The sequence below is a fragment of the Maylandia zebra genome, linkage group LG6 (assembly GCF_041146795.1).
Source record: "Maylandia zebra isolate NMK-2024a linkage group LG6, Mzebra_GT3a, whole genome shotgun sequence".
NCBI lineage: Eukaryota > Metazoa > Chordata > Actinopteri > Cichliformes > Cichlidae > Maylandia > Maylandia zebra.
The window spans coordinates 15,752,723-15,776,607 of record NC_135172.1 but is presented as its reverse complement, the minus strand read 5'-3'; the positions used below and the strand labels follow the sequence as shown (position 1 = coordinate 15,776,607).

At 41.3% G+C, this 23,885-nt stretch overlaps 1 protein-coding gene across 2 annotated transcripts; it reads left to right on the top strand.

The window, feature by feature from the left end:
• Positions 1 to 1,357: 1,357 nt before the first annotated feature.
• On the top strand, positions 1,358 to 23,687 carry foxk1 (forkhead box K1). Of its 2 annotated transcripts, none has more exons than XM_076884756.1 (9): positions 1,358 to 1,971; positions 13,871 to 14,083; positions 18,900 to 19,098; positions 19,223 to 19,369; positions 19,486 to 19,679; positions 19,935 to 20,107; positions 20,197 to 20,433; positions 20,995 to 21,165; positions 21,559 to 23,687. In XM_076884756.1, the coding sequence occupies exons 1-9, from the start codon at positions 1,526 to 1,528 to the stop codon at positions 21,789 to 21,791; spliced, it is 2,013 nt and encodes a 670-aa protein (XP_076740871.1). In that variant the 5' UTR covers positions 1,358 to 1,525; the 3' UTR covers positions 21,792 to 23,687. The 2 variants fall into 2 exon arrangements, with proteins under 2 accessions (XP_076740871.1, XP_004568381.1); XM_004568324.5 differs by having other exon boundaries at positions 1,361 to 1,971; positions 20,992 to 21,165.
• Positions 23,688 to 23,885: the final 198 nt, after the last annotated feature.

Sequence of the window (23,885 nt, the reverse complement as noted above, 5' to 3'; positions counted from 1 at the left end):
CTGCCATTTTCGTTTAAAATCATTGCTGAGTTTTGTTTCGGGCTATGCTGTCTAAAATGTTTATTTTAGCCGTTTTGTGCAACTGCAGTGCAGTTTGTTTCCATTGCATTTGTTTTTGTTTTTATTTTCAACTTGGTTTTAAATACACTGTTTAAAAAAAATCTAAGAAACAACACTGCACTGTGTTCAAATATACTACATAAATAAATGATATGCATGATGATAGCAGTTTGTAAGGATTGTTTCATAATGTATTGTTTCAGAAGTCTCTTCTGTAACACAATTATTTAATAAAAGGGTTTATTTTTAAAATGCATAATTATGTCACTTCTTAGCAAATCTGTTTGAATTTCTGTCTCATGTGGAACCATGCCTCTCTAAAGAGAGACAACACGTTTTTCACCTCTAAATATTTGCTAATTTTCTAATGATTACTTTCCCTAAACTATTAATCCAATTTTGACATAATCAAGCTCTTAACTGTAAAACCATGACTTTGCATTTGACCTTTCTTGAAATGGAAAATCCGTAATGCTGTATAGTAGTTGGTTGCAATGTTTTTAAAGCACAATTAAATATCCTGTAAGTAATGTTTTTCATTCACTTTGACAGTATGAAGTTGAAAGTACTGTGCCTCATTTCACTATAACCTTTGGAGCGGTGCCCTAAATTGGTAAATAATTAACCTATTTGGTTGTGGAGACAGACACATTTCTGTGTATGGATGCCAAGTGATGAAACTAATATATTTACATGTTTCATTGTTTGGGGCACCAAATGAGATCCGTGTTTCATTTTGGTCAGTGTTTATACAAATAGAGATAAAACAGGCATAAATAATAAACAGGCCTAAAACAAAGGTAAGATTACAAAAACGGTAATGGAAAAAAAACCCCACAGCCTAATAAACCAATAAAAATCGTGTTTTTTTAAAAAAAAAAAAAAAGTGAAATGAAAACACAGTTTTAGACTACAGGGCTAGACTAGAAACTAAAGAATGGGGAACAAAGCAAAGAAATCACACAAATTACTTTCAGTTTCAAGTGCAAAATGTTTTTTTCCTTCTTTTTTTAAACTTTGGGCATTTCGGAATCGTTAAATACAAGGAAATCGTTATTTAGTGCATTTCACAGAGGGTTGAACCAAAAAGATCAATGCGTAGCACTAAACAGATCTTTTAGCACATGTTTGAACCGTCACATGATGTCGGATTAAATATTTCTCACTGAAACCTTTAGTGAAAAGGTGAAAGTGATATTACTTTAAGGTACGCCAACATAGTGTGTGCTGTCGCTTTTCAGTTGCTGTGTGACAGTCAAGTGAGCTTATGACGACGTGTCCCTGAACGCAGCACCAGTCCGGTTCCCGGAAACTCCGCTCCTGTTCTTCCACTGAGCCGGACTCCATGTTGTTCGTCAGCCACGGAGTGAACAAGTTCCCTGGCTGAAAACTCTCACGTTGCAACTCTGTGTGTGCGAGAAGTTAAGTGTGTGCGCGTGCGAGTGTGTTGACCCTCCAAAAGAAGATGGCAGACTACCGGGATGACACCGGGGCTCGAGCCCTGCTAGCTTTACAGTCGGCTCCGTGCAGCCCGGTGCGCGTCGCGGTGACCTCGCACACCTTTCACCAGCCCTCGTTCGCCCTTCTGGGTCCTCCGGTGATGGATGCCCGCACAGACGCCGGGATTCTTCCCGTGCGGCTCGCTTCTACTCCTCCGCAGGCCCTGGCCAGGCTCGAGGGCCGGGACTTTGAGTATGTCATGCGCCAAAGGACGGTCACCATAGGCCGGAACTCTTCTCACGGCTCCGTGGACATCAACATGGGTCACTCGAGTTTCATTTCCCGACGGCACCTGCAGATCACCTACGACGAGGCGAGTGGCTTTTCCCTCCGGTGCCTGGGCAAGAACGGTGTATTCGTGGACGGGGTCTTCCAGCGAAGAGGGGCGCCACCACTGCCGCTACCCAGAGAGTGAGTGCGGTCAGCTAAGCCTAGCCGCTGCAGTCAGGCTTCCCGTGATAACACGGTGGCTGGACGTCGCAGGGCTTCTCACACTAAAGTTTATTTTATGCATTAACAGTGGAGGTCTAGCGGTTACTTCAAACAATAAAACGACTCAATTGTAAACCCACGTTAGCCTCACGAATAGATTTCTGAACACTGACGGGGAGAACATTAATACAAAACGACCTCCACGATGACAGGGCCAAACGGGACACCTATCCTGTCCGGGGTACAAAGTTTGTCACGACACCCCTACCAGAGCGGCTTGGTGTTGCATAGTAATGGCAGCCTAGGTCTGGACAGTAAAGGTGGAACACGATAAGTTGTCAGGTCTCCAGTGTAACTCACAGCGATGTTATGTTGTCATATTCAATTAATATTCAGTTTGCCCGGATGTTCTTAGTGGACCCCTTCAGCTTTGCCTTCAACCCGCTGAATGAGTGAATCAGTCTAGCTAGTTTTAGCCGTTAGCAAACCTAGCTGCATTTCCCCGGCCTGCTGACAAGCATAAGCAGTTAGTAAATTATTATTTTTTCTTTCGAAGTGCTGCAACTGGTTGGTGTTTTTGCATAAGCACGGCGTGTTATATTGTCTTTGAAATAACTTTTTAAAGTAATCTAATTTTCAAAATAAACGAATCAGCACACCTTGTAGCTTCTGAGTGATTATGCTCGCTACTAGCTCTCAGACTATTGGCCGACGTGTCACGTAAACATTAATGTAAACAAACGCATCCCAGACATGTCATCTCATGGTTCTTCGAGGAAGACGGGAGTTTTTTGGTAAATGTTGAAACTTGAAACACGTTTTTCCTCTTTTTTTGTTGTATATCTCGGGTACAGTGGAATGTAGCTTTTTTTTTCCCCACTGCGGTTGCAGAGCTGTCGCGTTTACACACGTTGCTTTCACTGGTTTGTTTAGTACAGTTGCAAGCTTACAAACGGAAATCTTTGGTTTTGTGTATGTGTCAATCATAGGGTGGAGGCAGTATGAGTGTGTTTGGGTGGGGGGTGTCTTTGTCTTCTCTGATTGGCTCGAAACACTGTTTGGGGGTGTGTCGGTTATTGAACCGGAAGTGCAGACTGGGGCGATATCCTCGCTGCAGGCGCACATGACGAAGTAAACACTGACTTGCGAGCCAAGGCCACAGACATGTTTGCTTGGTTTGCTTTGGCCCTGGAGGGTTTTCTCGAGATTACAGAGCTAGCGAAACCGCGCCGAGTTAAAATATGAAAGACAACAATTTCTCTGCATTGTCATGATTTGCAAATTAATTTCATTATGATACTGCTGAGCAAAAAGACATTTAATTTAAAAAAAAAAAAAGACTGAGCTAGATTAAGTGCAGATCTAAACAAACGATAGTGGCTTATTAGAATTAATTTTCTCAAAGGAAGAAAAATTAAACTATTAGCAAAAAAGTCCTTCAAATTCTGCTCTAAAATTCAGTTTACCCTTATATAAGACAGAAGCAGCAACAAACACTTTAATGTAAGAAGCTTGAGCAAACAAATGCTGTGCAACTTTCCCTAAAAAGTGACTAAAATGATTGGTTAGATTAAAAAAGTTAATTTAATTTTGCTTTCGTTTTGTGTTTTATCAGCTACATATTGCCACTCGTGTATAGTAATTTATCAATTTATACAGGACTGTGCAAAAGTCTTGAGCACCCTTCATTTGTTTATGTTTTCCAATGAAAATGGTAAATGGGGGCTGAGAATTATTGAAACCTGCAAACATACATGGAAATAAATCATATGAGGCTGTTTTTGCCTCATATGATTTATTTCCATGTATGTTTGCAGGTTTCAATAATTGGAAACTCTGTGCAATTTTAACAACTTGAAAAGTCATGATATGACCACCTTTATTCTTAAACAGTCTGTTTTCTAAGGCAGTTTTCTTCTGATTTCTTTAAGTAGTCTTCAGGAATATTTCTCCAGGCTTCTTACATGACATTCAAAGCTTTTCCTTAGATTTTGGCTTTGTTTTATTACATTCTCTGTCGATATGCTCCCACGCTGCTTCATTAATATTAAGGTTCAGCTCTGGGGAGGCCAGTCCATGACTGAGTGTTTCATTGTGCGCAATGAAACACTGCATTAGCATGTGTTTGAGATCATTGCCATGCTGAAAAATGAAGCCACTGTCAATCAGATGCTTTCCAGATGGTATTGCATGGTGGATCAAAATCTGATGGTTCTTTTCTGTGTTCATAGTTCCATAATTTCAAACAAGATCTCTAACACTGTTGTCAAACCATGACAGAGCCTTCACCATGCTGTAGACATTAAATGCTGTATCTCCCTCCTGACCTCCTCCATGCACGCTGATTGAACCTCAAATTTCAAATTTGATTTCATCACTTCGTAAGACCTGTTGCCTCTGATTTGTTTTTAGAAGTCTAGTTCTTCTGTAATTTGGCAATCCTCACCCTTTTCTCCCAGTTTTGCCTTTTTTAAAGAATGCCTTCTTGATATCCACCCTTCCACTGAGACCACTTCTAATGAGGCTTCAGTGAACAGTAGATGCATCAACTGTGCATCACTGAGATCCTGCAAATTTTTCTTCCTATTTTTACATTTTTTTTAACGACACGGCTTTCAAATACTGCTTTCTGCTGCAGATAGATCTTTGGGGATCACCTAGTTTTTGAAAAAATATTCTATATCCAGACAAACTTTGTTATCTTTGGCACTTTTCATACATTCAGCTAAAGAAATTAGAACAAATCATGTTTTGTTTTTTTTTGCAACATGCTGCTAGTGACAAAGAAGAATGCCAGCTGCCGTTAAACCCCGAAGAAGAAGGAACTGTCCCAGAATTCATAGCGCGACACATCGCGGCCCTGCTCAGTTTCCAACAATGGCGGCAGCTAGTTAGTTTTAACCTCCTAGGACCTGGCGTCCACATATGTGGACATCACATTTTGGGTTATTTAGACCAAAATACTCAATTTTGCTCCACAAGGGCCTGATATCCACTCACGAGGACGTTGTACTGCCACTGTTCTATCAAAATTTTAAATGAATATCCTCATATGTGGCTCTCATTTTTCTTAGAGACAAAAATAAGGTAAAAATAAAATCTGGTGATTCTTTGTTTTTACATTCGTCCGGCCCCAATATGCCCAAATATCAAAGAGAAATTAAAAATGCATGCCGTGGGAGAGTTCGGGGTGTGTTCACACCGAACGCGATGGACGCGAATGGAGCGTGAGCTTTACATGTAAAGTCAATGGAAAAGCGCGATGACACGCGATTGCGGGTCCCGAGAAAATTCGGAAGCAGATTTGCGTCGCCAAAACGCGTGAAACCTGCGTCAGTGTAGCGCGTCTGGCGCGCGAATAAAACCACGCGCGTGAGTTTTTGTGTTGCATTTTGTGCATACGCGCGTTTCACGTCTACCGCTCGAGTTGGAAAAATCTGAACTCCAGCGTCAAATCGTGCCGCGACAACCAATCAGGAGCCTGGTGACGTGGCTGTGACCTAGGTCAAAGGGGCAGATCCAGCTAAAGCCCTTTATACTTCAATGGAGGGGAAGGCTAATCAATGCGGTAGCAAACAACCCGGAGCTGTACGACACCAGCTGCTTTCTGTACCGAGACAGGAATATAAAGGACCGAGCTTGGAGGAAGATATGTGAAGAGATCGGGCAACCTGGTAAGTTCATTCATTTCTCTTAAGTTTTCTCTAAAGTTTTTGTTGACCTGGGGAAGCCGCACAAAAGCTAGAAAGCCACTGCTATTTTCCCACTGACGTACAAATACCGTTCTGCTTTTATGCATGTTGTCATTTAGGAATATATTTTATTGTTTATTAATAAACAGCACACAGTGGTCCCGCTCATCCGTCACTGCTTCGCTTTTTCGCTGATTTTTTATTGCACAGTACAGCATTGCATTCTGCAGCCTGATTGACAAATCTGCTCCGTGTCGTGTCTCCTGCGCTTGCCAAATTTATCACCTTTGGTTTTGATAACCATTACGTCCAATAGAAAAAACAGCACAAAAACACCCATAACTATGACCCTCATTCGGAAATAGACACCTGCACCGCGAGGGGAAAAAGGCGCACGAAAGTGGCGGGCAGATGAAGACAAACCGCGGCATAATAATACTTTTACGTTTTGCAATCTACAAAGGTTTGCACTTTGAGAATCAATTGTGAGAACTGTGACCAATGTTCATGTGTGTGGGGAAAACGGTGTATAAAGTGCGTGGCCAGGGGCTAGTTATTCTGAGAACCCCTGCTGCAATAAATGAGGGACCACTGTCTACTCTATGATTATTATATTCAACCTGTTAACATTTAATACTGTATTGATAGAACTGATTCTGCAGCAGAGCATCCGCAGTTGCTTCTCCTGGCTCCCCAGTCCCTGAGCTCCTGCACCACAATTGTAGCATCAGATGTACAGCAAGCACTGATAGCTTTTTACTCGGTGGGATTGCCTTGTGATCACCTTTACTAAATGTCTACAACCAATCTGAATATATCCTGTTTGGTTTTTGAAATTAAAATCTAGTAGCAGTCTCCTCATTTCTTTGTTTTGTGCTGTTTTACAGGCCCACAGAGGAGGACAGCTCCAAGGCAGATGAGGGACGGGTCCCAGGACGGTCCATTGGCGGTGGAGCTGGCCATCCTGGAGTCTCTGAAGAGTCCACACCAGTCTCCAATGGAGCATTTCCTCCTCAGCCTTGTTCCTGCTCTGGAGAGCAGCTGGTCGTTTTTATTCCTGTCTCTCTGTAAATACTTACATTAAACATAAATATATAAAATATATTTCTGTGTGAGAATTTTAATATTATTTCAAATAAATGTTTATAATGACTAATGTCTCAGTTCTACTACACAGCAAACGTTGGCACACGACTTGACACATGTAGAATTTATTTCATATTATACTAATGACAAAATATACTGATACAGTGGGATGCAAAAGTTTGGGCAACATTGTTAATAGCCATCATTTTCCTGTATAAATCGTTGTTACAATAAAAAATGTCAGTTAAATACATCATATAGGAGACACACACAGTGATATTTGAGAAGTGAAAAGAAGTTCACTGGATTTACAGAAAGTGTGCAATAATTGTTTAATCAAGCAGGTGCATAAATTTGGGCACCACAAAAAAGAAATGGAATAAATATTTAGTGTATATCAATGTGTGTGTGTGTCTCCTATGATATATGGGGTGCCTTTGTTTGGATGTGGTTCCCATCCAGAGCTCCACAGCACAGAGGGAAGTTCCAGCGCTCCTGGAATCCCTCTGTGATGGACCGCCAGTCTTCAGTTCAAGGCACAGCCATGAAGTCGTCCACTAGACAGTCCCAGATGGCCGTCGCTACCTGGGGGGTGATCTGGCTCACCGTGAACACACCAACTCGAAAACTGAACGCGATGGTTCTGAAGGAGTCCCCGGTGGCAAGGAACCTGGACAAAATTGTTTAAAATGAGTATAATGTGTCCTGCAGTTACAAAATACATTATTCAAATTCCCAAATTACAAAACATAAATCTTACATAAAACATTTTGTAATTATAAGGATAATTACATGATATATATATTAGATATAATCTAAAACAGTCTGCGGTGATTATATACAAATATTCAACTATCCCAGAATTAAACCAGGTCTAAATAAAAAGGAGTGAGTATTACTACAAAGGTTAACTCAGTGGTCCTAATGCTACAGTTTGATATCAGCAAACACCGAGCGCATACATTGATATGACACCACAGCCATGCTATCATTGCAAACACTGATAACAGCATAAATCGAATTAAATAATAAAGGACTACCGTATTAAATACTTTTGCTAACCTCAGGCAGACGGACAGGCGCTCTGCAGGTGGGATTGAGTGCCTGTAATTGGTGTCTAGGCGGGCGATTCTGGGACCGATGCGGGAAAGCAGGTCCTCAAACTGGGCGAGGGGAAGACGGTGATATCGCTGGAATCGGCCGTCATCCAGGCGCAGCTCCTGGAGCAAATGGTGAAACTCACCAAACTGCTCACGCCTCTGGAGGACCTGATGGACCCAGGTACGGCGAGGACGTCTTTTATGCCGCTGCTCTGCTCTCCACAGTACATAGAGAAGGGAGACTCTCTCTTCAAGCGCTAGCTCGATAGCTGCCATCTTGCAAAGATACCGTCTGGCACAACTTCCTCCCACATTCCTCCCACATTTCCGGTTCACGCGCGATGGATTTTTCTTGGACACACGTTGAGGCGCGAATGTGCGCGCGTCAAATTAGGGGCGTTTGGGGCGTTTTTGTTCGCGTCCATTGCGTTCGGTGTGAACACACCGTTAGGAGGTTAATATTACTCTTATTATTCTTTCTGGGTCACAAAATAAACGTTTAACATATTTTCAGACGGGAATGTTGCTGTGTAAACTTCAAATATCTGCTCAGTTTATCAAGACACCACATATTTTTAAAAGCGCTTCGCGTTTTCAGAGACGGCTGTTACCCACTAGCTCGATAGCTAGCCGGGGTTCAAGGCTCACTAGAGCCCGTGAGAACACCGGACTCCCGGCAAATTGTTTTCAAACCCACCGCCATCTTTCGCTACTCAGGTTAAACACGATATATAAGTCACTTGGATAACTTAAAAATGTTATTGTTTTCAGTATTTTATTTGTTCCTGAGTAAATCGGTTTGGCTGAGATTAAAGTTATAGTTTTTACACAGCTGAATAAACGTCAAGCAGACAGCTGATTATCAGAAGTGTGAGATGCTCAAGAATATACTCCAGTGTCCCGTTATATTTTAGATAGCAAGGAGCAGACGGCTGCGTTTATTAAACTTCTCCGAAACAATCTGCAAATTTCATTTAAATTCAATAAACTATCATCTTGTCTTTATTTTTAGTTAGCACATACCTTAAACACTTAAAGCTGTAAGCTAATGATAGTTCTATAATCGCAAAAATAATAATTGTTTGTGGCAGCCCTAATTGATGGCTTAGCGAGCTGTGTCGTGTTTTCTGTGTCATGAAAGTGGCTCTCTTTTTACCTGGTTAAATCACCGTGGTTACCGATGTTAAGCATATAACATGGTCAGGAGCAGGTTATGTTCTGAGTTTCTGTTAAAAAATGTCTGGAAGTGCCATGTTTTCACTGATTCTCTCATTTACAGCATGTTTTAAATCCAATACTCTGAAAATGTGTGTTACATGTCCAAATTGTTAAGCTGTACCTACTAAAACCAGTGACTGTAACACAAACAGTGCATTTCACAGGAATGCATGTATTTATTTGGTGAAGCAGAAAAAGTATAAATGTTGTTGTACTTGATTCTAATCTGCTGCCAAGTCTCTTTTACACCACTGGAATTGGAACATAGAACACACACCAGATATATAAAAGTAATATCACTTTGATTTGTGACAAACTAAATTCCCACGTCTCCATTGTTACGCTGTGGCACAGTAAGCTAACGTTTAAATGGCTCCAGTTTAAAGTTTCAGAGCTCCGATATGCAGCCGTCACCTTAAAAATAATGTGCACTGAGAGCGCACTCAGTGATAAAATAATTCCTTGGTTTATTTTAATGCTATGTGTGATAAATTCAAAGATTAACAATTTTCTGCACCATTAAGTTTTTGTCTTATTTGTAGTGTTTTTATGGTCTTTATAGATTTTTAATCACCATTTTCTCTTCCGTTTTCCCTGGAGTAGGCAGCATTCAGAGCGATCATTTTTTGTGTGTGGAAGAAGTCACGTGACCTGTGAAATGCACCTTATTTTTTTTATTATTATTATTTTTTCTTCTTCTTCTTTCACATGAGCAGCATGCAGAGTCTGAAGCGGAAAGCTTCTCTTAACAGAGAAAGTTAATAAGTTGTGGTAACAATTACTCAATCTTGGGGTTTAGGTTTTGTCGAGTCTGCTAACACAATGAAAGAAGCCCGGTTATGTTGAACTTCCTTTGTAGGGTTTTTTTTGTTTTTTGTTTTGCTTGAATGTTAAGTGGCTTATTAGACAAACCCAACAAGGTGAGATACACGGACTGTATGGAAAATGAAGGAAAAAGCTCGACAGTTTAGCTGACCATCGGCCTTTCGCTGCATGGCTTCTCCAGCTCTCTCTCCCCACCTTCCTCTCCATCTTCATTTCACAGAGACTTAAACACATAAGAAAATATTTAACCTGCAATTCTAAATAGGTAAAAATCAGAAGTTAAATCAAGATAAAATTTATAATAGATTGCATTTTGAACAGATCTAAGTGCTTGCTAAAGTTATACCAAATAGACATTAAGCCTTGGTTGCTAATTAACCAAATATACATATATGTGTATGTGTATAGGAGGCAACGTAAAATTTTCAAATCAAAGCAATGGTTGCATTTACTGAAAAACTCTGTTAAGTTAAAATCTCAGTGACCTTGACTTCAAGGTCAGAGGTCAACCTTTCTGAAAATCAGAGAATTTTCACATTTATAACACAGGTATGTCTACTCGGAGGCTGAAGGGTAGCACAGTATTTATAAAGAATATCAAACAACAATTAGTTGATGCTTAAAGCCTGTTTATTTAATTAATATCCAGTTTATTTCCAAATTCTATTGAATTTATTTGTGTTAACATGGTGTTTTAGGTCTGATTGAAGGACTGATGTAATGGTAAGGTGTCTGTTGCTCCGCGTTGAATATTGGTAAGAACTTGACACAAAAATAAATTTAGTGTAGCATTAGTAAATCTTTAATTCCAGAGATCATGAAAATCGATTAAATGGATCAAACATAGAACTTTTAAATAATTCCAATCTCATCAGAATGTAGGCGTCAGAATGTATTTGAATATAATGTTTCCTGTTTTATATCCATGTGTGCATCAGTTGATGGATTGGGGTGGCTGTAGCTCAGGTGGCAGAGCAGGTCAGCCACTAATCAGAAGGTCGGTGGTTCGATCCCAGGCTGCCTCCTGGCTGCATGCCAAATATCCTTGGGCAAGATACTAACCCCATGTTTGCCTACTGGTGGTGGTCAGAGGGCCCGGTGGTGCTAGTGTCCGGCAGCCTCGCCTCTGTCAGTGCGCCTGTGGCTACAATGTAGCTTGCCATCACCAGTGTGTGAATGTGTGTGTGAATGGGTGAATGACTGAATGTAGTGTGAAGTGCTTTGGGGTCCTTAGGGACTAGAAAAGCGCTATACAAATGCAGGCCAAATGCAGGCCATTGACTGCAATGTCAGTCATCTATTCTTTGGGACACATTTCCATATACCATTCCAATGATTTATCCCAATGTCACATCTCATAATCAGTTTGTCAGCCTCCAATTAAGTCTCTGTGACAAGAAGCACAGAGTGCAGACAGGGGCACCAATCATGCTCTGTGGTTAGCATCACTTGAAATGTGCAATAAAATCTATAGATTTATAATTTGGTGATATCTGCCATGTATTGACTTTTATCTTGAAAAATTACTGTATTGTTGCTGCAAGCTGGGACTGATTGGTCGCAATTATTTTGGTCAGCATTGAGATCAAGATTATTTAACATAATTACTCGCAGACTTTAGAAAAAACATGATGTATTAAACAGTTTTGTTGAAAAAAAGCACAAACTTGCTTTATTTATTATGCAGATTTATTTGAACACAACATTTGTTTGCCACAGCTTGGCTATAAAGTGCACAGCAGGGCTGGCGAGGAAAATTTGATATTGCAATATTTTTTGGTTGTATCACGATACATGATATACATCATGGTAAGTTTAACTAACCTTCAAACCATTTTCAACCATATAGTACCTAAAATTGTACTTGTGTACTTATTCAAAGCGACCATTCAGTGTTGACTTGAATACAAAAAATTAAAAATTAATGGAAATGTTTTATTTTAACCATTTTTTAAACCATCAGTTGCACACACTGTTTTCACAAATGACAAAACTATGACCGTAAGTCTCTTTCTGTGGTCAACATTAGACCTTTAACAAACAAAAGATCATAGCAACAAAAAAGGAGCTCAAGCACTAATTCATGAGACAACAAAAACATAACTAAAACTAAATAGGTGCTTTTTTTTAAAATTTTTTTATTGCTTTTAACATAAAATTGTACAAGACTTCCTCAAATTATAGAAACAAAAGTCTAGAAGGTGACTATGGAAAAACGGATGACCAAGAACAGTCACAGGTATCACAGCTGGTTTATTTAACTTTTTCTTTGGTCTGTGGGGAGATGTTCACATGCAGAGTTTAAAACGGTCTTAATTTTGCAGTGGAATAAATTCGTGGTACTGCTACGACAATAGTTGGCATGTTTTGCAAATTACAGAATTTTGTTCCTTCCTGTGAAATCCGAACAGCAGCGAAGTGTCTTTTCTCTCGCTCATCTGAAACTCGCACTGTCACCATATTTTTTTCTCCATCTGGTGAAATATAAACACCTATGCTCAGCTCAGTGTGCCGGGTAGGAAATTGTGCGCATTGGCAGCGTGTGGGATTAAAAAAACTTGAGTGAATTGCATGCAGACAGCACAGTTATTTTCATGGCAACTTATACTCGATGGTTATGATAAAGCCACTTTAACCATCGTATGTGGAAAACCTCGCGATACATCGAGTATATTCGATATATCGCCCACCCCTAGTGCACAGTCCTGTTTCAGACAGTAGCCATGTTCCCCATTTTCCTCCATATCTTACATTTGTTTAGCTCCTTAATAAGTCCTAAATTAGCTAGCTGGAGTAATGCATCCACACAGTAGACTACTACTGCTGCTGCTTAAGAAGCTAACTCTTGGTCCAGTTTAACTACTCAAGCTTGTTCCAGGTTTTCTGTTTACTTTAGTGAAATTGAGTCGAACTGTCCTGTGAGTTTTTTCTCTCTGCCTGTCTGACATTGAGCTGAAGGCCAGAAGAAAGATGTTTTTCTTTTTTTTCCTTTTGTTTGCTGAATGCGTCTTTTCTACCTCAGCTGTCAAAAGCTGTAGCTTCTGCAGGGCTGCCGCAGGGCCTCGTGCTATCTGTGCCCGGGCACCTGGTGCTAGAGGATGGAGCACTATAGGCCAAAACAGCTGTGAGCAGTGTTTTCAAGAATCCAGTGACAGCTGCCGGTTTTCAGGAAGAACGCTTCATCTTTTTCTCTCTCTCTTCATGTAATTTTTTTTCTCTTTATCAGACTGGTGTGTCTGGAACATCTTTCAACACTCTGATCCTTTGTGGATATTTCCTTTCTTTTGTAGAATTAACGGGGCTTCAGTATCTTTGCCGTGAGATCAGAAAGGGTGCAGTAAAGACACGACCCTGCTGCCAGAGTCAGTTGGGAGGAAATTGAAACAACCAGTCACCAATCATTAAGTTTCCATTGTAAAACATTTACCAAATCCCTCACACATGTAATTAGCTTTGTTTAGGCTTGAACTAACGTGGACCTGTGACTGATCCTCGCTTTTTATTGAGGAGGTTGTTCAGACCTGTTTAAAAGCAGAATAGAAAAGGAGGTGCAGTTACGTGGGAAGTGCAGTCTCATTATGATTTATTATTAAGGGAGATCTGCACGGGTGTTTGTGTTTTGCTGTAAAACGTGTAATGATGTCGAGTTTGAATGTTTATTCTTGCCCTTGGAGATGTTGGTTGACAAAACAATGTCACCACCTGTCATTTAGCTGTTTTTTTTCTTCTTCTCAAATTTAGTCATATCTCACCATCTCCCCCTGCAATAACAGTTACTTAGTTGCACAGGAAATGTTTAAATTGTCATTGACGAGAAGGTTTAAACACAACTCTGAAGTGCTGATCTGTTAATGTTTTAATGCTTTACTGTTTGGTTGAACCAACATGACATCATCTCTCTTTTTTGCTTTGTTTTCTCTCCGTCCTGTGGCCCTCCCCTTCCCTGCTGCTCTTTAGGTGCATGTTTCGTTTTCCCAGCACGGCGATCAAGATCCAGTTCATGTCACTCCTGGAGGTTGAGGAGCACCGGGAGAGGGAGCAGCAGTCTCCCGCTCGCTCGCTTCTGCCCCAAATTTCTCCTCTTAAAATCAGCATTCCCACGGCGCAGCAGCACGAAGAGCACATGAGGGCGTTTGGCTCTCCGCTGCCCTCACCCACAGGCACCATCAGGTAAGCCACCAGACACACAATCACGTGGACGCTGATCAATTCAAGCAGCGTTCATAAATGCAAAGTAGGCCGTCCGGATTTGCAGTTAAAGCAGGAGGATGTTTTTCTTTGGAAGGAATTCTTGCCAAACTAGTTCAATGCGCCTTTTCATTCAATCCCCAATAATTAAGAAAACATTTATTTTCCAATAAGTATTGATTAGTATTAGAGGTACTTTTAGCTGCTCCCTTATTTCCCAAACGGTCACTATAGCACACGCTTTGATTTGGCTCGTGTTTTATGGTGGATTCTCTAAAATTAGCTGAACACCTCTGAGATGCAGAGTTTGTGTCTCCTCCTGGTGTCGGTGTGTAACGTGAATGTGTTAACAACCATGTTTCTTATAGTTAAATCAAACTAAAAGCGAGATGTGGGGATAAAATAGTTAACTAAAACAAAAAGAAAAAATCGACTTGGAAGCGGAAACAATTTTATGAACTTGGAAATCTAACGAAACTTCAGTGAAAGAGAAATATACAGGATGTGTCCTCAGTTTCACTTTTTTGTTAGTTTGGTCAAATTTGATCAAAACATACCTTTAGAGTTTGGATATCTCAATAAGACTGATTTACTTGCATTAACCGGATAATAAAACTTGTATTATCTGGTTAATTATTAAAGCTTGTACTGTAGTGGAAGAGGTCGCGTAAGTACGCAGACAGTACTTGTATAAAAAGAAACAGGAGACAGTAACCAAAAAGAATAAAAAAGAAATGAGTAAATTAAATACAAACCCTTTTTAAAAAATCTTTTTTTCGGTGTCTTATTTATGTAAATGGGTATCAGTGAGAGAGGAGGATCTGTTGGAGGAGTTTTAAAACAAAGCTGGGTGTACAATGAAAGTTCTCAGATGAGCTGTTAGTTTCTTTTTTGTGAAACAAAAGTGTAGTGTCTTGTGCGCTGCTGACATGCACTCTAGCTGAAGATGTGCTTGTATCTGCACTCAGAGAGAGAAAGCTTGAGTTTCATAGGCTGTGAAGGCACATGTTTAAAAGAAATCTGTGCTCTGTAAATATACACGTCATGTGTGAGTGTTCGACGGAGCTGTGCGTGCCCTCTGGTGGTCTCTCTCTGCCTTTGCATCATGCATCCCCACCAATGTCAGCGCGCGTGCTTGCCTTATATGGGATGGCTGCCGCTTCGAGGCCTGCGATTGGCTATCGAGGGCAGATTGTTTTGCTTGTGGGCCGTTTTCCCGTCCATTAGTGGTTTCCTTTTCCGAGCCCCCTGCCCCTCCAACTCAACCCTCAGCTCCTGTTCTCTCGCACGTGGAAACACTACAGACACACTACAGACACTAAAGACGCTCGCTCAAACATTTCTGCGCCGCTCTCACCGTGGCCTTTTTCGGGCACATAGTCGGGCCAGCCTTCCTGGTACATACACACCGCTGTGTATGGCGGAAGAGTATTGTGTCAAAGCACGTGGTCCCTCTTACAGGGTGCTAAGAGTGACTTTTCCTGCTTGGCAACTTAAATGCACAGCGTAAAATTGCACTCTCCTTTCTCTGCCAGCATGCACTCTTGTAATGCAGGGCCTCGTGCACGTGGCCCGCGGGGGGATGGTTGTTTTAAGAGTGTCCGGGGGAAAGCAAAGATGACCCTTGCTCCCCCGTGGAGGCACAAATAACAAAGTCCTAGCAGACTGACGGATACAGATTTCAGTATTTTTTGTACTTCCGAAAAGTACAAAAATATGTTTGTGTTAGTCCGTATTCATTTTTCAGCTCTGAGTTTATGAAAACAGAGCTTGCAGCCTAGTTCCTCCAGCCACAAACTAAAAACACACTCCCCCCCCCCCCCCCCCCCCCCCCCCCCCACAAACTAAACCCCCCCCCCCCCCCCCCCCCCCCCCCCCCGTCTGTATCCGTGGCTCTTTGTTGCTAGAGGCAAATCAAAGCTTACTGACTCTCCCAGAAACCATTGTTTACTTTACTAACAGAAGCAGGTGTGTACTGTATGAGAAGTTGCTGGGATTTCCTTGTGCTCTCTGTCTCTCTTTCACAACAGCAGCAGATAAAGCCGAGTTAATAATTAATGTATTTATGGTCATTGTTGTGTGTTTCTGTTTTTTTTTTCCTTTTTCAGATCTAGTTCTTGTGTGTAAGGCAAAGCCTTTTATGACTCAACCAGTATAAGATCTGAAGGCTGATACTGATACCAATATTTGGTGATTTAAGAAATCTGATATATCGGCCAATATTTTTTCTTTCTTTCTGACACATGACATTTAATCTTATTTTCTCAACATTTGTCATGTGTAATTATTTCTGAGTCTTTACTAACACATATATTTACATGACTTGAAAAATAAACTTGTTTCATTGTCACAACAAAGAGTAGATTATTTGTTTGCGCCCGAATGAGCTGGTTGTTTGCAGCTTTTCCAAACACGTTGCCCTCTGGTTTAAAAACTGGACCACATCAGCATGCTCGAAGGGTATTTCTTCCATCTCCTCTTTACTTTTTCATTTCTGTTTATTAGCCATTATAAATGTCAGTATGGATATATAGGAAAATAACTATTACTGGACTTTAATTTAATTAATAATATATTAATAATTAATTTTGTAAACACTACATTTGTAAATCATTTGAGGCGAGGGTTGACAATGAAACAGTTGCTTTAAGTTTTACTGGGAACCACATGAAGTGGCCAAGGACATCATTTCATGACAGTTAGTTCACGTCTCTCTTTTGTGTGTTTTGCTTTACTCTGAGGTGTGGATTCTTATTCTTTTGTGTTTTTCCAGTCCTATTCAAATTTCATAGAAATGGTAAATAACGAACAAAATTTAAAAATGCTTATCTTACAAATGTTAAGTGCAAAATATAAATGAAGATTAGAAATGCTTCAACAGGCCTTCACGCTGTACAGTTTAGTTACTCCTCACTATTACATCGTGTAGTCTTCATTTTGCACTCTGACATAATTATGGTTTTAAGGATTTACTAATAAAATCTTGAAATGACTGAACTGTCAGATTTTTGCTGTCTACACACACACACCTGCTGGAAATGACCGGTGTATGAGCTTGACACCAGTGTTGGTCAAGTTACTTGAAAATAGTAATTAGTTACTAATTACTGATTACTTCTCCAAGAAAGTAATCCCATTACTTTACTGATTACTTATTTTCAAAAGTAATTAGTTACTTTATTACGTAGTTACTTGTAATAAAACGACATTGTTTGTTTTTTTTAACAGTTTTTCCTTTATACATATAAACAAAAGGAGAAGAGAAGGATTACAGATGATTTTTACATTTGGGGTCATTAACACTTGAGGCTGTAAAATGTTTAAAAAGAAAAAAGTGGGGGAGGTGAAATAAAGAAAAAAATATATAAGTAAAATATTTCCCCGGATATAATAGTCCCTGCAAAATAATCCCATTCATTCCCACCCAGGTCACTGCCCTAGACCTGTACACTGTATTTCCACACCTGACATGAGGGAGTTGCACACAGACAAAAGTGAATGCACCTGAAAAATTCTTATAGATTTTGAAATGCTTTGAAATTTGAAAAATTAAAAAAAAATTGAAAGAATTTTGGAGTGAATGTCTTATTTTTTCCAGTTTTAGACATGACATGAGGTCGTATAACCACTGTTTGTGAGTGGGAGGGGCCAACAGGGAACAGAATGATAGCGCCTGTCTTTTAGAGGCCAGTAGAAGCACCTCATTCCCACTGATGCCAAACAGAGCAAGAAAGGGGCCTCATCACACTGATAATCCTGGACATGGAAAACCTCTGTCCAGAACTGAACAAGACTGGGACAAGACCAGTACATGTAGATCATTTGTCACTTTTTTACTTTTAAAAACATGATACACAACCCGAACAGGTAATAAAACTGTAGACCTTTCAGCCCAGTTCAGTTTTTTCTGAATAAACCATCATACAAAATTGAATCAAATGAAAAAGTCTCTTTTAAAAATTTGTTTAATCAGTTTTAATCTTTTAACTTTATGCACATTACATCAAGCAAAAATGTAATTATATGCAAGAAATGTGTTTAAAATTTTTAAACCTATTTTCTGCATATTCCATCATATAAAATAAAATAATATGTTGTGTTTTCACTCATTCTTTTAAATAGATGCAAGTAAAACACAGCAAACATTTAACTAAATCAGAGATTCAGCAGCACTAAGTCCTGTTGCTCTTTAATCAATTTTCACCTGTTTAGCAGGAGTGGGGCAGGTGGAGGTTTGCCCGGTGCCACAGTGGCCATGTCAGTGGGAAGATGTGGGGTTTCTCTGTGTAATTTCACATTCCCGTGGCAGCGTCCTTGGTGCTTGCTTAGATTTGAAGTTTAATTTTTCACGGTAGAAAGAAGTTTTCTTCCCACGCAGAGTTACGCTGCACGGTTGTACTCTGTCCCGCACTCCATATTATCCACTGTTGATCTACACACATCTGTTGCTACCACGGACGTCGCACGCTCGCACGTCATAGTCATGAGACACTCTCACAAACAAAATCACGGTTTGGTAATGCAGCATGCTTACGGGAAAGTAACAGCAATCTAATTACCTTTTTGCAATAGTAATCCCTTTGTAATCCCGTGTTCTTGGAGAAGTTAATGTAATTATCAGGTAAAATCTGGCTTGTCTTGTCTGTGTGCTGAGTTACAGTTGTTAATGTGACTGTAAGGCTGTGAAACAAGTATTGTACTGACTGCAAGATTAAGCCTCTCATCTTATGTGGGTCATTTTTCATGTAGCCATAAACCATAGTGGTAACCCTTTCCTCTATTTCTCTCTCTTTCCCAGTGTTCCCAACTCCTGTCCAGCTAGTCCGCGCGGGGCGGGGTCATCGGGGTATCGCTACGGACGCAACATCACCTCCGACCTCCAGTTAGCAGCCGAATATGCTGCCAAGGCTGTTTCTGAGCAGAGGCGAAGTATTGCTGAGCAGAGAAGTGGGGGGAGTGAGCAGCGAGCGGAGTCAGCTGGTGGTGACAGTCCCCGGGTAAACATCCAGGCCTGATTGCTTCTAAGAAATCGACTGTTAATGTTTAACCTTAGAAAAAAAGCTGAGTGTGTCATTATGAATGCATGTTTATTTAGACTCGTGTCTATCTTTTTTGGGCCAGGATGAGTCCAAGCCACCTTATTCCTATGCACAGCTGATTGTCCAGGCCATCTCCTCGGCCCAAGACAAGCAGCTGACTCTCAGTGGCATCTACGCATACATCACCAAACACTACCCCTACTACCGCACTGCAGACAAGGGCTGGCAGGTACAGTAGTCTTGTCTAGAAATACAACTTTTACCCGAGTAAGCTGGGAAGAAACTTTCTCTTCTTTCAAACTGATGCTTCTGTTTCCAGTGACAAAACGTTTTTCCTTTTTCAAGAACTCAATCAGACACAATCTGTCTCTGAACCGCTACTTCCTGAAAGTGGCCCGCTCTCAGGACGAGCCGGGGAAAGGAAGCTTTTGGCGTCTGGATTCTGCCTCCGAGGCCAAGCTGGTGGAGCAGGCCTTCAGGAAGAGACGGCAAAGAGGGGTGGCCTGCTTTAGGACCCCGTTTGGACCCCTGTCATCAAGGTGGGCTTTGCAGTGGGTCATCCGTGGCCTTCAAGTTGCACACACAGACACGCACAATGATTCAGTTAACCCTCTCTCCCTTCTCTCTGCTTCTGCTCCTTGCGATCATTTGATTGGACAGAACAAAGTAAGTGTGGTTCTGAGGTTTGCCTGAATGAGTAGAGGGTGCTGACAGTGAGGAGCTCTGCATGTCTTACTAAAAGTCTGTTGGTTAGTTATTTGATTTCTCTGCTTTTTCTGTATTTTGTTATTTAGGAGTGCTCCAGCATCCCCGACCCACCAGGGGCTTCTTTCTCCTCCTTCAAGCGGGCTGCAGACTCCCGAGTGTCTGAGCAGGGAGGGCTCGCCTATCCCCCACGACCACCACGAACAGCTGGCTAACAAACTGGCATCTGTACCTGAGTACAGGTATTCTCAGAGCGCCCCAGGTAAGCGTGCAAACAAAATCTCTTTCAAAGATCCGCAGATGACAAGCTTGCTAAAACGCATCAAGTAAATTGTGTCTGCCTCTGCGTAGGCTCCCCAGTCAGTGCTCAGCCTGTCATCATGGCCACTCCCCATCACCCTACAGCGCTGTCCTCGGGCTCGGGGAAAGCCCTTGCTTTGCTTCCAGGTGGCGGTGGCCAAGTCCAGCCCATCCATGTGTTCCAAAGCTCCTCTCAGCCCTCTGTCACCATGGTGCGGGTGGTTACCAGCGTTCCTCCAAATGGGTACAGCGCTGTTGGAGGAGTAGAGGGCAACAGTGATCTCAGAGGTACGGCCGTTTGGGGGGGGTGGGAGAGAATCTATTTTTGAAATGCTTTTTCTGCGTGATGCAATCCTTTGTAATGTGATACACAGGAAAGTGTATTCAAGTCTTTAAAGCTGTTGTGGCCTTGTTCACATCCTTAACGCCCCCTTGTTTTTACCGTCCAGTGCTGGGAATACTGGGCTATTCCTCAGTCACACCTTTACTGTTCAGCTTCACTGCACAAATCAGCAACGCAAGATATTTCTTGTAGCGCGTATAGCTGACAGTAGCCAAATCTCTGAGTTTCGCGACCTTAATTTCCATTTGCTGTAGAATCAGACACGTTTATCACTCTCCCTGAAGAGATGAGGTTTGTTTGGTGTAAATCCATGTGAAAGTGTGTTTTGTTGCTCATTATGTCATGTTTTTAAGATCTGCATTTTCAGGACAGCATCCAACTGGTGCATACTGTGAACTGATATTTAGGAAATTATGCTAAATTCTGACAAATGTTTGATTACTGCAAAATCTGGCTGGATTGTTGACGGGTTCCCATGTTTGAATCGTACGCTTTGTCCTCAGAAGCCCAGCTGACCAGAGAGCGAGTGATCCAGACTGTGGAGAGTGCGGTGCAGGCCGGGGAAGCACGTAATCTGACCCCAGGTTTACATCAACTTCCCGTTCGCCCCATTACCCAGAATGGCAAACACACCACTGCTGCTGTTGTCACAGCAACCAGCCTTGCTAATGCATCTGGTAAGACTCTTTTTTTGGATGGTATTTTTTGTCCTTTAAACACAATAAGGTTTCATTATATTCAAGAAAAAGGCCGACCTCTTTACAGCACACAGCTGGGGGTTTGAGGCTCAGTGCGGGTCATCTACTAATCAGCAGTCAGTAGTTTGATCCCCGGCTTTTCCAGCATACATGTTGAAGTGTCTTAAAGCAAGATATTGAACCGCTCACCACCTTATCTAATATGCATGCACATGTTAGATAAGGCACTTGGGCTAGAAAGTTCTGTGTGACATGACCAGTAAAACGTGTTTTGAGTGCTCAGCTAGAGTAGAAACCAGTTCATTTACCATTTCACAAATGCACAAAACGATCCTTTGCTTATTTTCTTGTTTCGTGTTTTGTCCTGTTCAGGTCTGAGTAGTCCTCTGCAGATTTTGGCTGCTCAGGCCTCTAGCTCCCCTCCGGTGTTGGTGAGCAGACAGCCCAGTGCAGAAACTTTAGCTGGACAACCAGGCGAGCCCCAGGCCAAGCGGCCAAAGATGGAGGACGATGGCGGCCCCGAATCTGCTCAGCATCAAGCCACACCCGGTCAGCAGCCTGTCATTGTTGCCATGGCATCGCAAACCCATGACGCTAGGCAGTAAAACTCAGGGCCTTGCACCAGATACCCAGTGGACAGCCTCTCTATCGCCCCCTTAACGCGTCGCCTTTTATACTTATTTGATACGACTGTAGCCGACAGGCGGTCTCTCAGAAGGGAATTAATTCATAAGAACACACACTTCGGTCAAAAGTAGAGGAAACCTTTGGAATTTGTGCTGAAATTTAAAAAAAGAAGTTTTAGAATTACAATTTTTAAAAATGTAATCCATCATTCACTGACAATACACAGATTTAAGGTTATTAATTATAATAAAATCATTTCAGCACTACTCTTACTACGTGAATGTTGGATATTATCGCAGATACATTACTTATCACTCTCAGGCCAAAGAACTCACCTCTCCTGCGCTTCTCATTAGAGTCGCTGCCTGACGTAAAACCAGGGAACGTGAGATCCGAACGGCCCCGCGACCACAGAAAGGGCCGTCAGCATTAAGAGTCGACGAATCGCGTCGTTTCGTACAGTCGTGGGCAGAAGGCTAGAGAGGACTCAGCTGCATACACCCACACTAGGTTGTTAAGGCCCAGGAGACTTTAAGAATATGATTGTACTCTTCATGAGGCTCTTCTCCAAGGATAAAGCGAGACAGAAGGCATCAAACGAGCGGTCTCAGACGAGAAAAGGCAGACGTTCATTTTAAAGAGCAGAATGTGAGACGTCTCTCTTCTTGCCTTTGCTTTAAAAGAAAAAAACAAACAAACAAAAAGCAAAAAAAGAGAAAGGTATGTTGTTTTTGGAGAACAGATACGAGGAAATTCAGGTTATGACAAACCAGCAGTTTGCAGTTTTTGCTTCACTTCAGTCCAGTGCGGTTTATCGGCGCGAGGCTTCTCTGATTGAGGAAGATCGCAGCATCTGGACGGGAGAGAAGGAGCGAACCGGGCAACTATATGGAGTTGATTGAAGTGGAGCTAACCTAATGTAGACAAACTGATTGTTTTAAATTTTTTTGTTTCAGTAGCGGTAAAAAAAAAAAGCAAACGGAGCAGCCTGGGCGTACTTTTTTTTTGGATCGTCTTAGCACAGAGAAGCATTATTGTAATAATCCTTTAAAAGCCTTAAATATTTCTACATTTTTGTTCTTTTATTTTAACCTTTAGACGGCTTTACTGTTTTAGAGTAACTTAGTGCTTTAACAGCTGACGATCGGCGACACTACAGCGGTGACAGTTGCGCTGCATTGGTAGATTTGTTTCAGGTTTTTTGGGGGGTTTTTGTCAGGGGAAGGGCGGGACCAACACATGACCACAAATTTCAACAGTTCTTTTTTTTTCCACTCTGTTTGGTACTTCTGCCACCTACTGTTCTCGGCTCACACACTGTTGCTTTTTCTTGTTTCCTTAAATTCATTTTACAGTTTTGTTCTTCTTCTTTTGCCCAGTCTACCTCTCCTCACCAAGCACTCTCTCATCTTCGCAGCCTCCAAAGAGGAGTCAAGCTGTCGGCGATTCCTGCCACAATTAGATTTTTCTATAACACTTCCCTCTCCTCCACTCTTTGCTCAATCCTCACATTCTCACTCTCTTTAGATTTTTTTTCTCCACTCAAATTCCCTCACACAGGCCTCGTTTATAGCTGGGAATCAGGCATTCAGTGATTGTTGTTGCACATTATTAGAAAAAAATTAATACATTTTTAAAAAAAGTTGCGTAATGATTGTATGCTGCTCTATCTGCTAAATGACAAAGTTCTTCAAAGGTATTTTTTCTTATTTTGGAAAGAGAGAAAAAATATTTTGCTATATGTATAAAAAAAAACAGCAGTCATCAATACGTAAACATTCTGGAAATAGAAAAGTATATGTATTTTTAAATGTTCCTGTTTTTGTGATTTGTTCAAATGTGTAGCACAAATTAAAGTTCCTCATTGACTTAAATGTTGTGTTGTCATCGCTCTTCTGTGCGACAGTGTCTGCCGTCGGGTGTAAGAATGAATTTGAAGTCTGTGTTGTGGTGTTGTTCCATTCAAAACTCGAGTATCCAACAATCTTTATTCTGAAGTCATTGTCAACAGTATAAATAATGACCAAAAGAGGGTCAACATGCACGAGATCAATGCCATACAAACCCTGAAA